General features: G+C 37.7%; 1 protein-coding gene across 2 annotated transcripts in view; it reads left to right on the top strand.

Moving 5' to 3' along the window:
* Nucleotides 1-12,895, top strand: part of ATP6V1C1 (ATPase H+ transporting V1 subunit C1) — a 64,258-nt gene that overhangs the window by 37,368 nt on the left and 13,995 nt on the right. For both annotated transcript variants that reach the window (XM_069081162.1, XM_069081163.1), the window contains exons 7-10: nt 1,930-2,028; nt 3,892-3,960; nt 6,873-6,965; nt 7,049-7,142. In XM_069081162.1, coding sequence (XP_068937263.1) covers nt 1,930-2,028; nt 3,892-3,960; nt 6,873-6,965; nt 7,049-7,142 — 355 coding nt within the window. The remainder of the gene's footprint in view (nt 1-1,929; nt 2,029-3,891; nt 3,961-6,872; nt 6,966-7,048; nt 7,143-12,895) is intronic.

Raw genomic sequence — 12,895 nt, 5'->3', positions numbered from 1 at the left:
GCTCAGTTTTTATATTTCCATTAGCAAAATGGTGTTATTTTGACTATTGTAGAAAACTTATTAAGAGAATTATTTGCAGAATTCAGTAAGGTTTATGGTGCTTTTTGGATAAATAATATCATTAAAGTCAGTGATGAAGATTTTTCAGGTAAACTGTATAGTTATTGTCTGAAAACTGAAAACCTAATGTATCTATTGAATTTTAATAAAGAAAATATTTTAAACATACAAGGAATATTTGCCACTTAAGTAACTCCTATAGTATAATTTCTTATAAAGTAAGAAATTGCTGGATGCAGTTTTTCATGCCTATAATCCCTGCCAATGTCAGTCATTTCAGGCATTCTGCGCTTCAGTGGGCAAATAAGCTGATTGGGTCTCTGCATTGGCATGTGAACTCCCAGGAAAAGGGGGTCTTTTTTGTTATTGTTCTTCAGTCATTTCAGTCAAATCTGACTCTTTGTGACCCCTTTTTGTGGTTTTCTTGGCAAAGATACTAGAGTGGTTTGCCATTTCCTTCTCCAATTCTTTTTGCAGAGTAAATAGGGTTAAGTTACTTGTCCAGGGTCAAAGACCTAATAAGTTTCTGAAGCCAGATTTGAACTCAGGAAGATAACTCTTCCTAATTCCAAATCCAGTGCTGTATCTACTTTGCTACCTAACTGCCCATCAGGTTACCTAAGAAAGGACAAATTGACCCAAGTCAAAAATCAAATAGACTAAAGTTCCATGCTGATGTGAGAAAGATCAGGTTTCTAGTAGCCCATGTGCTTCTAGCCTGTGCAAGATAGAGAGACCAAGTCTTTAAAAAAATAATAATGAAATGAGAAATTCTTTTGTAGGACAACCAGTAAACCAGTTTATTTTATTTTTTGTTTTTTAGGGGGGAGGGCAATTTGGGGTTAAGTGACTTGCCCACGGTCACACGGCTAGTTTTTGTGTTAAGTGTCTGAGGCTGGATTTGAACTCAAGTCTTCCTGACTCCAGGACTGGTGCTCTATTCACTGCTCCACCTAGCCGCCCCACTAGTTTATTTTATGAATGAAGATTTTTGCAATGAAGTAAATCTGTATTTTTTTAACTTTGGTTTATTTGTTTGTGCTGTGAGTGTGATTGTTATCTTAGAGACTTAGTAGACCTGAGTTATATAAATAGGTGCAGCAGATGAGATAGTTAACTTTGGTGGTAGGGAGAGATCAGGAAATCTTCAGTAGTGAAAAACCATAACTGAAAGACTTAAAGATGTGAATTAAAAGAATTATTTGAAATGGGACATGGTTGTTTATTGGATTAATTGACTAAGACATAGTAGTATGGAGTATGCAGATATACTTCTGAACAGGGATTCCTAACTTGTGGTTTGTAACCTTATTTTTTTTTAATGCAATGACTGTACTTAAGTATAATTGGTTTCTTCTGTAATCCTATACATTTTATTTTATGCATTTACAAGCCTTATTCTGAGAAGTACATAGGCTTTACCAGACTGCCAAAGGGTCTACAACTTAAAAGGGGTGGGGGGGAAATGTTGTAAATGTTTGCTTTGGTGTTTATTACATAAATGTGGAATGAAGTATTATAAAAACAAATTAAAGCTGCCATTGTTTAATTTGAAGACCTGTCAATACAAGAATACCTTGTACAAATGAAGAGTAAAGGGTAAAATAAAAACAAAATTGAGAGGAATGCTGAGATAAAAAAAATTTTTCGGTCATAATTGTTGTAATTCTCAGGCTACATTTTCACTAATTGATCTTTATTAAAATAATAACTGTATGTTCAATAAAATGTTATCCACAGTATCAATAAATGATATAAACAATGTTATTTCCTTATTTCTGTTAGCTTTATATGTGCATGTTTCCAAATTTAATGGGTAGTTTCCTCTTCTTTTCTCAACCTTCTTCTATCCTCCCTTTTTTTCTACAGGGGAAGTTTATTAACTAGAAGCCTAGCCGAAATTGTAAAGAAAGATGACTTTGTCCTTGATTCAGAGTATCTCATCACATTATTGGTGGTAGTTCCAAAGTATGTACTCATGACAACAAAGGTTTTAATTCTTAAAATGCAAGAAAAATATTCCATTTTTTTCCTTTATTTCAGTTTGAAGTTGTTGGATTGATGAATCCATAAAACTAAAATAAAAGTTTTTGTCTTTCATTCTTCCTATTGCCCACTGCAGTAGAATATGTGATGGAAATACCAGTTATAAATTGAAATATTCCATTTACATAATTTGAAATGTATATCTTTAGAAATACTGAAGAATTTGTTTAGATTTCTAAATTCTTTTCACGTTTTCAAGGAAAGTTATTTTATTGTTTTCTAAGAAATCTTAAGGTTAGGGTGGTTTAGGTACCTAAAATTAAGAGATAGATCTTAAGAAGGTCCCTTTCAACCTAAGATACCTGTCAAGCTAATGTTTAGTTGAAGTCTAAACGAACCTGCCTTCAACATTTAGCTGTTATCTGAAGCAAAGCTAAATAGGATTGGGATTTAGCAGAGGCATTTATACTAGTTCCTATAGTCTTGCAGTAATGAGATCCTCAGGGTTCAAGCTAAGGAGGGAGCTGCCAAGCAGTAAGCTTCCTGTCTTTCTGCCCCTATTGTCATCTGTCATCTGCTGAGAAGGAACCTCTTAGAATTGCAGCTGGTTGATATATGCTGGTGAAGAGAGGGGACATGCAGTGATGGTGGCCACAGTAAGCTTGCCAATGCCTTCTTGCTACTCAGGCTGGAAATAGTTTTACTTTTACAGAACTCAGCATCAGTTTATACAAATTAAAGTGTTGTTTTTTAGAATTGTAGGATCAAAGACTGTCACTTTTTTTTTTTATCAGAGCAACACTAATCCTAGTTAAGGTCTTATGTGTCTTTATCTGCACATGTTTCATATGTGTGTAGTAGAATTAAGGGCAAGGTGTGTGATTTCATCAGCATAGACAGCCTCTTATGCAGGTAAGTACCTTTTTTGTACCCTTAGAACCCTTGAGAGTTGCCTGGAGAACTGAGAGGTTCAGTAACTTGGCCAGGGTCACACAGCCAGGGTGTGATGGAACTTGAGCCTAGGTCTTTCTGGCTCTGAGGTCATGTCTATCCACTGAGCTATACTGTCTCTTGCATATGGTATATAATGTGTAAAAATGTTATCAGTTGTATGACAAGAGCATAACGTAATCTTGCTTTATAAATAAGTGATTTGTTTAGCTGAATTATTAAGTCACTCACAGTGTTTGCCATTACACATGTTCAAAAGCTAGGAGAAGTTTTTTGGGGGGATTTTTTTATGCTCCTTAATTGAAAACAGGATTCAAAGGCACCTCAGTTGGAAAGTTAGTCAGTATCTATAATTTTGCCTCTTGAGGGTCAGAAATATAGTCAGTCTCCTTTTTACCAGAAACAGTAAAAACATGACCTTTAGAGGAAATTGAGCAATATTTCATGGTGTTACAGTCTTTTTTCACTTAATCTACATAACCTTAATGTTCTTTGCTTTAAATAGCTATAGATTTTCCCAGTCCTCCAAAAGGCAACTGAAAGAAAATGGTATTATTGATGTGTAATTACTTTACCTTAAATGAAGCACAGTTAGAAAATAAGATTATTAAAGTCATTGAAAATGCATACTTTCCATCTTTTCTTTATAAACTTAGTTCTTTGATCTGCTTTCAAAACATGAAATAACAGAGTGAGCTCTCTTGATGTATTTGAAGTTCATTTTTGCTAGGAAAATTGAAGTCTTTCTTAGTAAAGTAGGTTTTGGGCATTTGGGAACACAAGCATTCTTTATACCTCTAAGAATTCTTTATACACTTTTAATTAATTACTTTATAGATTTGTTTTGAAGCATTTTTTACTCTTTTCCAATACTTGTTGCATGCTTTTTTGCAGGTTAAACCACAATGACTGGGTAAAGCAGTATGAAACATTGGCTGAGATGGTAGTCCCAAGGTCTAGCAAGTAAGTTCTTATTGCATTACTTTTTAAGGATCCTTGATTTTGTGAATATAGTTTGCATAATCCAACCCCTCTGTATGCTGTGGCTAAAAAAATTAATCATATGATAGTCAGTACTGGTGATGAGCTTCTCTGAACTCTGCTAGGGTGGTCCTTGGATGACAGAGATAGGTTTTGTGCTTTAGCAAGACCTTTCTTGTGTATTAGGGTCTGCCAGAGCTTGAATTCTGTGACATAGTCTTGGAGAAGTGAGGGTTGTTTCCATGTCCTGTTAAGGCATTGACACATGAAACTTTAGTGAAAGTGAGAGTAAGTGCTGGGTATTATTGCATGTTAGCGCTTAAGAAAATTTTGCATTTTTCCTGTAAATTAAATATATGTATGTTATTAGAACAGTTCTTAGTGAAATCATTCCATACAGCAATATAGTTGCTATCACCAAGTCTCTGCAGATTGTGTTACTAGCTTGATCTTGTTGATAAGTTAAATAAAAAAATCACAATAGCTTGGTTCTTCTTTTTTTTTTTTTTTGGAGGGCAATTGGGGTTAAGCAAGTTGCCCAAGGTCATGCGGCTAGTAAGTGTTAAGTGACTGAGGCCGGATTTGAACTCAGGTCCTCCTGACTCCAGGGCCAGTGCTCTAATCACTGTGCCACCTAGCTGCCCTGATTCTTTTTTTCTTTTTAAAGAAACATGTTGGGCATATTTATTATACATAATTTATTTTTAAAAGTACAATATAGAAAATGAATAAGAACAGAGGAAAATTTATGGCACACATATTTACATAAAAGTTTGAACAATGTTTGTTTAGTGAAAGACACTAAAAATTTAGACTTAAAACAGTTTGATCAAAACCATACTTAAGAGCAAAAATCCCCCAAAGTTATGCACATGAAGACTTGATATGAACAGTAATAGAAGACTCACATGACAGTCCTTTAGTGAGTCAATCTTCAATTGTTTAAATGAAGAGACTACAACCTGATGATCTTTTAACAATCACCAGATTACTGAAAATTGGAAGCCACCTACAAGATAATAATTTGCAAATTCTGCAAGTGCGAAAAAATGCATATGGTATATTTAGATTCAGTTTTATATTCTCTTTTTGAAGGGGGGGAAAGAAATCAGCCTCCTCCTTAAAATAGTAGTAATAGAAGAAAGAACCCTGGGTTTGTATTTGGAGAACCTGGGTCTGAATCCCAGCACTCTGATGGGACCTTAGGTAAATCACTTACTTTCTCTGGACCTCATTTCATCATCTCTAGTCCTTTTTAGCTCTAGATCTATGCTCATCCCTATGACCTTGGCCAGTTACTTATGCCTGTAGTCTAACTTTATCTATAAAATAAGGGATGAGAGGTAGATTAGATGGTTTCTAAAAACTGTCTCAGTGTGAAATCCTTTGGTCCTCTAGGTGACAGAGAGTTGATGTTCAGAGATTACCCTACTTTCCCAGCTTCCTTAATAAGTCCCTCCATAGGTTCTGTTAGCCAACTGGAGGCTCCTTTTGCATGTAAGACGACTTGGATAATATACCATCTACCTTATCTGCTTTTTCCATTTAATATTTTCTTAGAACAAAAAAAAATTGGAATTGCTTAGAAGCCTTAAAATGGAATTAACTGATACAGTTATCAGAGGTTGGTTTTAGAACAGCTGATTATTTCTCAGGAATTAGATTAATTTTCCTTACAAATGGGGAGACTTACCAGATGGGGAGACCACTTACTGGTCTGACTCCTTTTGGTTTTGCCATGGTGCTTTACATGCTACCAGTTACTCTTTTGGATTAAGGCACTGAAAATCCTTTGTAAAATACAAATATATGCTATAACCAATACATGAACATAATAACTTCATAACTAAGGAGGGGTTAGAGGACAAGGCAAGTTAATTTTGAATGGAGCAGGAGAAATGGAAAAGTTTGAAGTGTGGGGTTTAAAATCTTTCAGAGAGGGTAGGACTAACTCATGGGGAAACTATCCATATTTCTGAGCAGTTGGTGTACAGCATGAGGAAATGGGGTGGTTTTGGACTGTTAGAGGATGGTTCTCAAGAAAGAATTCTGGAAATAAATTTAATGACCTCACATCATTACCAGAGCCTTCTTGCTTTTGCTGTATAAGTAATATACCCTATCACTTGGAGTTTTCCATTTGTTTATTCAAGAATATTTGGTTCCACCAAAGGGAGCATTTCTTCCATTTTTGAAGATTGGAGCCTGACTGTATCTTAGTAAATGGTTAAGAGTTCCTGTGACTGCCCAACTTGGTGATGATCCTCTCTGAACTTACCTAGGTTGTTCTTTAGAAAATAGAAATAAGGGGCAGCTAGGTGGCGCAGTGAATAGAGCACCGGCCCGGGAATCAGGAGGACCTGGGTTCTGATCTGGCCTCAGACACTTAACACAAAAAATAGCCATGTGACCTTGGGCAAGTCACTTAACCCTCCCCAAAAAAAGAAAATAGAAATAAAGCGCAGCCCAAATCTGAAGCCTTCCCAGTGTGGTGTAAGACCTCCCAGAGTTTGCAGTGTCCTGACCTGGGTCAGCATAGATCACGGATGACCCCATGTCACCTTCATGACATAAAGCTGCATCAGAAGAGGATTTCAGTTGAGATTCAGTTAATCTACCTGATTTAGATAGTTGATTAATGCATGTGAGAAAGTAAACTTTTTGAGGTTTGAATAAGTTCCTGGCGTTAGCAGGATTTCTGACTGGAAATGTTACAGAGTGAAGTGGCTTGGGCTAAGTGACCTCCACTGTTCTCTCACTCTTATTTCCAAATGCTAAGCCTTGTAAACAAAAGAGGTGGCATAGTAGAAGCAAAGGGGATTGTCTGTGGTAAGGTGGAGCACTGGACTCATAACTGAGACTCAGTCTCTTAACTGATTTTTTTCTGCCTTTAGAGTTCTTTCAGAGGACCAAGATAGTTACCTGTGCAATGTCACTTTGTTTAGAAAGGCAGTGGACGACTTCAGACACAAAGCCAGAGAAAACAAGTAAGAACATTTCTTTCAGTGCTTTTTATCTGTTACAATATCTCTGCACAGCGTGGACAGTTCTTTTCTTTTTTCAACTTCAGGTTCATTGTTCGTGATTTTCAGTATAATGAAGAGGAAATGAAAGCAGACAAAGAGGAGATGACCAGACTCTCCACCGATAAGAAAAAGCAGTTTGTATGTGAATTTTATGATCAAGCATGAGGAAAGCTGTTACACTGTGCTTTGACCTGAAGAGAAACCAAAACTTAGATTTTTTAAAGATATGTTCTTTGTGCATTTACTTAGTGTATGATTTACTGAAAAGATTAATCAAAATGAAGTCTATTTAGACATTCAGTGTATAGAATAGAAGAAAGAATACTGAATTTGAAGGTCAGGCAGACAGGTTTAAACTTAACATTTCCTCATTTGTAAAATGAGGGTAATATATATAAGGCTTGCCTTACAGGGTAACTGTGAGGGCTAAATGAGATGATGTATCTAAATCACTTTGCAAATCTTATAATAGCACTATATTTTTATTATTTTAAAAAAAATATCTTTTCCTCTTGTTCAGTGGGGGTAAGCTAGAAATGGTCTGGGGATAAGTCACTATCTTCCCTTTATTTTTTATATTTAATGTTCTATGCACTGTCATGTAAGTGGATAAAATAACTATAGTAATAGGCAAGTTAGGAAGATAAGAGTGTTTTGTGGGAAAGATAATGTGTTCCAGTTTTAAACATGCTGATTTTAAGATGTCTATAGTATATTCAGTTTGAGATGTACAGTAGGCTCTGTTGGAGATGTGTGACTGGAGGTCAAGAGAGAGGTTAGGACTGGATAAGTAGGTGGGCATCTTTATAGGGATGAAGTTTGATGAGATCACCAAGTGAAATAGTATTGGGGGGGGGCCACAATAGAGCTTTGGGAGACACCCGACCATAGTGGTTGCAGCCTGGATCAAGATCTAGCAACAGGAGACAGAAGGGGTGGTGAGACAGGTAGGGGGAGATCTAGGAAAGAGCAGCGTCATGAAAACTAAGAGGGAAGAGAGCATCAAGAAGAGGGTGATTGAGAGTGTTGGAGGATGCAGAGAGGTCAAGTCAATAAGGATTTATTAAGCACTTACTGTGTTCCAGGCACTGTACTACGTTCTGGGAATACAAATACAAGCCAAAAGAAAGACAGTTCATGTTCTCAAGGAGCTTATATTTTAATAGAAGGCAACACATGATAAATGAAGGACAGTCAGGGTTGGAGCTTGGAGAGGAATGAAGACATGGATGACCCGAGCACTTTCCTTAAAACAAAGGTTCAGGGAGGAGCTGACCAATTAAAGAAAGAGGCAGCAAGGGTAGAGTGTGCTTCCAGAGTAAGGAGACCACAGAAGCAGTCAGGAAGGATGAGGATTGAGAAAAGGCTGTTAGAGTTGGAAATTAAGAGACTATCAATAACTTTAGAGACAGCAGTTTTACAGTTTAAATTGAATGATGAGGCCAGAAGCCAGACTGTAGAGAATTAAAAATAAGAGGAAAGAAAGTAGAGTTACCAACTATGTAGTTGACTTTCTCAGTGTATTTATCCATGAAAGGAAGGAGAGATCTAGGCCAGTAGTTACCAGAGATGGATGGATCAAGTAAGAATTTTTAAAGATGGGGAAAGGCATTGGCTTATTTGTAAGCCGCAGGGAAACAGCCAAGAGATAGGGAAACATTAAAGATTAGTGAGGAATGATAGAGGGGCAGTCTGTTGGAGAAGTTGGAGTGGAATAGGATCACTTGTGCATGTATAGGTGTTTGTCCTTGCAAAGAGAACGGCTCCTTCAGTGTCAGGTGAAGGAGGAGAAAGTAGTAGAAGTCATCCTAGTAATGTGATATGAGTAGGGGATAAGAGGAAGCTCTTATTAAATGGTCTCAAATGTTTTCAGTAAAGTATGAGGTAAGGATCTCTGCTGAGAGATGGGAGTGGAAGTCATGGGAAGTTTGAGAAGGAATGAGGAGGTCTGCAAAAGCCACTGTGGTGACTAGAAAGTTGTAACAGGATTGCTTTGCTGCAGTGAGGGCCCAATTGAGATTTTTTTTTAATCATAAATTTGTAGTGGAATCAGTGCATAAATAGAGGCAAGGACAATAAACGGTTTTCCATGTGGATATAGCAGTTGTATACGTTGAATGGTTACAGAAAACATTTTGACAGGACAGAAATCTGACACTCAGCAAAGGCATGTAGGAAGAGATGACAATACAAATTAATATTCTTTGCTTTCATCTTTCACTTCAGTACTAAATTTCCAAGATTTTCTAGAGAAGCCACGTCCCCACATAGTCCATAACTCTTCTTCTTCCCTCCTTTTACTTTGTATCAGTGAATGAAGGCACACTTGGCATGCATATCAGATAAAACTTGTCCAGGTGAGATTAAGCCTCAGCAGTTGCTGGTGGTATTGCTCAACACACACAACACCCACTGTTACTTGGCCAAGTCACCACCAGGAACCACAGTGGGAAGCTGGTAATTTAGATCATCCTTAAAGCCAACTGGGCATGAGTCCACAAACTGGATGTTGTACTTTGTCTTGATGGATGGCAGTGACCTCATTCAAAAGTCTTGTTACCACATTGTCACGGCACAAGAAGCAGCAATCCCTTTATTTACTGTGGTAAGGGTCATACCTCCTTATCTAGTTGGTTGGCTGAAGGCAAGCATTAGTGATCTCTGCCTCAGTTATCTGTGAATTGTAGGCTTTCATAGCAGAGATGACTAGAAATGGTCAGAGGGAAGTGGATTCCAGGGTAGGGTACTAGGCTGGTTTGGTATTATGTCCCATCAGTATTCTGGGCATTATCAAATCAGAGAGGCAGTGAGGAGTGGATACAGTTTGACCAATAAGGCAGTTCAGATTAGTGTAGGTTCAGTGTTTATTAAAAATCTAGATTTCTCTGATATCATAGATGGCTTTTTTGTGTGTCATGAAAGCTCAGTGTGCTCTAGGGTGGTAGAAGAGGCAAGAATGGAGTTATAGGGTTTAAGTACAGTTGTGGAAACCTGAGGAGCTAGGTAAATGGAGAACTCCAGCTTTAGCTTGTTCTTTCAGCAGAGAGATTGAAATTAGAACCAGTCCTGCCTCCTAAATAGTGGAAAATAAAGAAGTGTTGACAGCCTGTGCCCTGGTCAGTGAGCTTCCAAATTCTGTACGGGACCAGATTGATGATTCCCTTTCTGATAAAGTCATGCCCCTGGGTATAGTTATTGGCAGCATCTTCCCTGTCAGGGTGGAAAGGGTGGTGATAGGTTTCAGTATGAACTTCATTAATGTCAGTTGGTTCCAGGTCTGCTCACATTGTACATGCTTGTTGGTGCTCATTTCACTGAAGGATTTGAAGGAAGCTATCTCCTTCCCCTACAATTGTCTTTATTTGACACCTACTTGACATTGTCAGGCACTGGAGCTCCCAGCAGACATTGAGACTCAGTACCCTGGCTTGGCCAAAGTAGATAGAGATGCACTCATATATTATGAAGGGGCACTGAAGTTTGCTGGATTAAGAAGCATCTTGGCAACATTATTGCATAATAAATGGTGAAAAGGATAGTTTCAGACAGACATGGTGGCATATGCCTGTAATCCTAGCTACTGAGGAGGCTGAGATAAGTGGGCTGGGCCAGTCTGGTGTCTGTACTAAGTTTGGCCACAATGTGGTGAGCCCCAGGGAGTAAGGGGGGAGGGGCGGGGCACGGCACCGAGTTTCCTGAGGAGGAGCTAAGTGACCTAGGTTGGAAATGAGCAGGTAAAGTGCCAAATACCTTTGTAGTACTGGGTCCCTGAGTAGCCAGCCCCTCTATCTGCTTTCAGCCTGAGTGACATGGAGAGACCCAGTTGTTAATTGTTTTTTTAAAAGGATGGTTTTAGACAAACCTGGACACTTGTTTGAATTGATACAGAGTAAAGTGAACAGAACTAGAACTATTTATACAATGTTTCAAAAGTTTTAGTGTAGCTTTAAGCAATTAAAACTTAAGTTGGCACACCCTGCACAGTAACAAGTTTGTAAAGAAACACAGCTTTAAAAGACTTAAGAATTCTCGGATTGATTTTTGAAACAACCAGCCACAACTTCAGAGGAGAGATGACATAATACCTACCCCCAAAAGAGAGATGGTGGACTTGGGGCAGAATGACATTTGTGTTTTGAAGCATGACAAAAGATATACATTGCTTTTGCTTATCCTTATTTATTACAAAGTTTGGGGGGGGGGGGGGGGTTTCATCAGTGAGGATGATTTGGGAAGGAGAGGTGATGCAGAGAGGGAAAAGAGTGATAGTGTTGCACACACCGCTCCCCCCCCCCCCAAAAAAAAAGGGCAAAACAAAAGAGGATCATTGAAGCATTTTTTTAAATGTACAAAAGAGATCAGAAATTCCAAAATAAATAGATCAGCAAGATATCTTTGAAAATAACATGTTAAATTTGTTATATATTGTTTTAAAAGGCAAGCTGCATGTAATAGAAATTTCATTTTCTTTTTTTTTTTTGTATTTGTTAAAATTCATAATTTTTTAAAACTTTTTTTTTAAGCAACTGCCTCTTATATTGGATAGAGAACTGGCTTTGGAATGAGGAAGACTGGGTTCAGGAATCAGTGTTCAAATCCTGTTTCTGATATATCACTAGCCAAGATCCTAGGGGGTAGGAGACTAAGGAGGAGGTCAGACTATAGGTAGTAGCATGGCTACCAAAATATCATGTTGATGATGTATTTGTCTTTGGCAAAATTATGAAATTGTCAAAGTTTTGTTGATAATCCTCCTTGCAAAGCTCTCCAAACCCTAGGAACAGAGATGAAATCATAGATGTAAAAGATTAGTTCAGATTTCTTGTCATATTTTATTAACAGGTAAAGATTATTATTGAGACTGTAAAACAGTGTAAATGGTAAAGCCTGCAGGAGGTGAAATGAAAATGCTGTGTAACATCAGTGGGAAAATATGTGAATTCTTATAGCCAATATATGTGTGTACCAAGTACTTGAAAATTTTATCTGAGTTGAGAGATACTTCCTTTCTTCTACCCTGTTCCTTTCCAGTAATATTAAGTATAGAACCAAGAGCATTACCACCCTGCAAGTCCCCAAGTTTGTTTGATCTCAGAATATTAGCAGGGGATAGCCTGCAGCCTATATAAAGGGGATAGCCACAGAATTAGGAAGACCAGGGTTTGAATCTTGCGTTCCACTTGTGCTACCTGTGTGAATTTTCATGCAAGTCTCTTGATCTCTCAATGTCCCAGGCAATTCTCTAAGACTAAGTTTCAGACAAATTATTTTGCATCAATGGAGATAACTTCCATGTTGAAGTTCCCTAGATATAACAATGAAATCATAAGTGTCAGTTCCTTTCCCTCTTTAAAGAAAAAGACTTCAATAGCCATTTTATATGCTAAGTCTAGAAATGTTTTTAAAGAATAGGCATCTTTCCATTAGCATTTTATTAGTTAGCATCTCTATATGCAGCAAGCCTTACATGTGAACCTGTCAGTCATTGAAGAAGCATTTATTGAGCACCTTCTATGGGCCACATATTGTGATGAGCACTGGGGATACAAAGAAAGGAAAAAAAAAAAACATGGTCCCTGACTTCAAGGAACTCCCATTCTAATGGGAGAGACAATGTGCAAAGCATTTGTGTACAAACAAGAAAAGTACAGCATAAGTAGGAAATAATCAATGGAGGGAAGGCAGTAGTATTAAAGGGAATTAGGAACTGCTTTTTATATAAAATGGGATTTTAAATGAGACTTGAGGGAAGTTAGGAGGCAGAGGTTAGAAGGGAGAGCATTCCAGACATGGGGGCAGCCAGTGAAAAGACCTAGACTTGCGAGATGGAGTGTTCTGTGCAAGGCATAGAAACAAGACCATAATGGCTAGACCATAGAGTGTGTGAAGGG

The sequence above is a fragment of the Petaurus breviceps genome, unplaced genomic scaffold (genome assembly GCF_028583685.1).
Source record: "Petaurus breviceps papuanus isolate PSGF00001 unplaced genomic scaffold, PetGlider_PUasm1.0 98, whole genome shotgun sequence".
NCBI classification, from domain to species: Eukaryota; Metazoa; Chordata; class Mammalia; order Diprotodontia; family Petauridae; genus Petaurus; species Petaurus breviceps.
The sequence above is the reverse complement of the archived record's forward strand: the minus strand, read 5'-3'. Positions and strand labels throughout refer to the sequence as shown.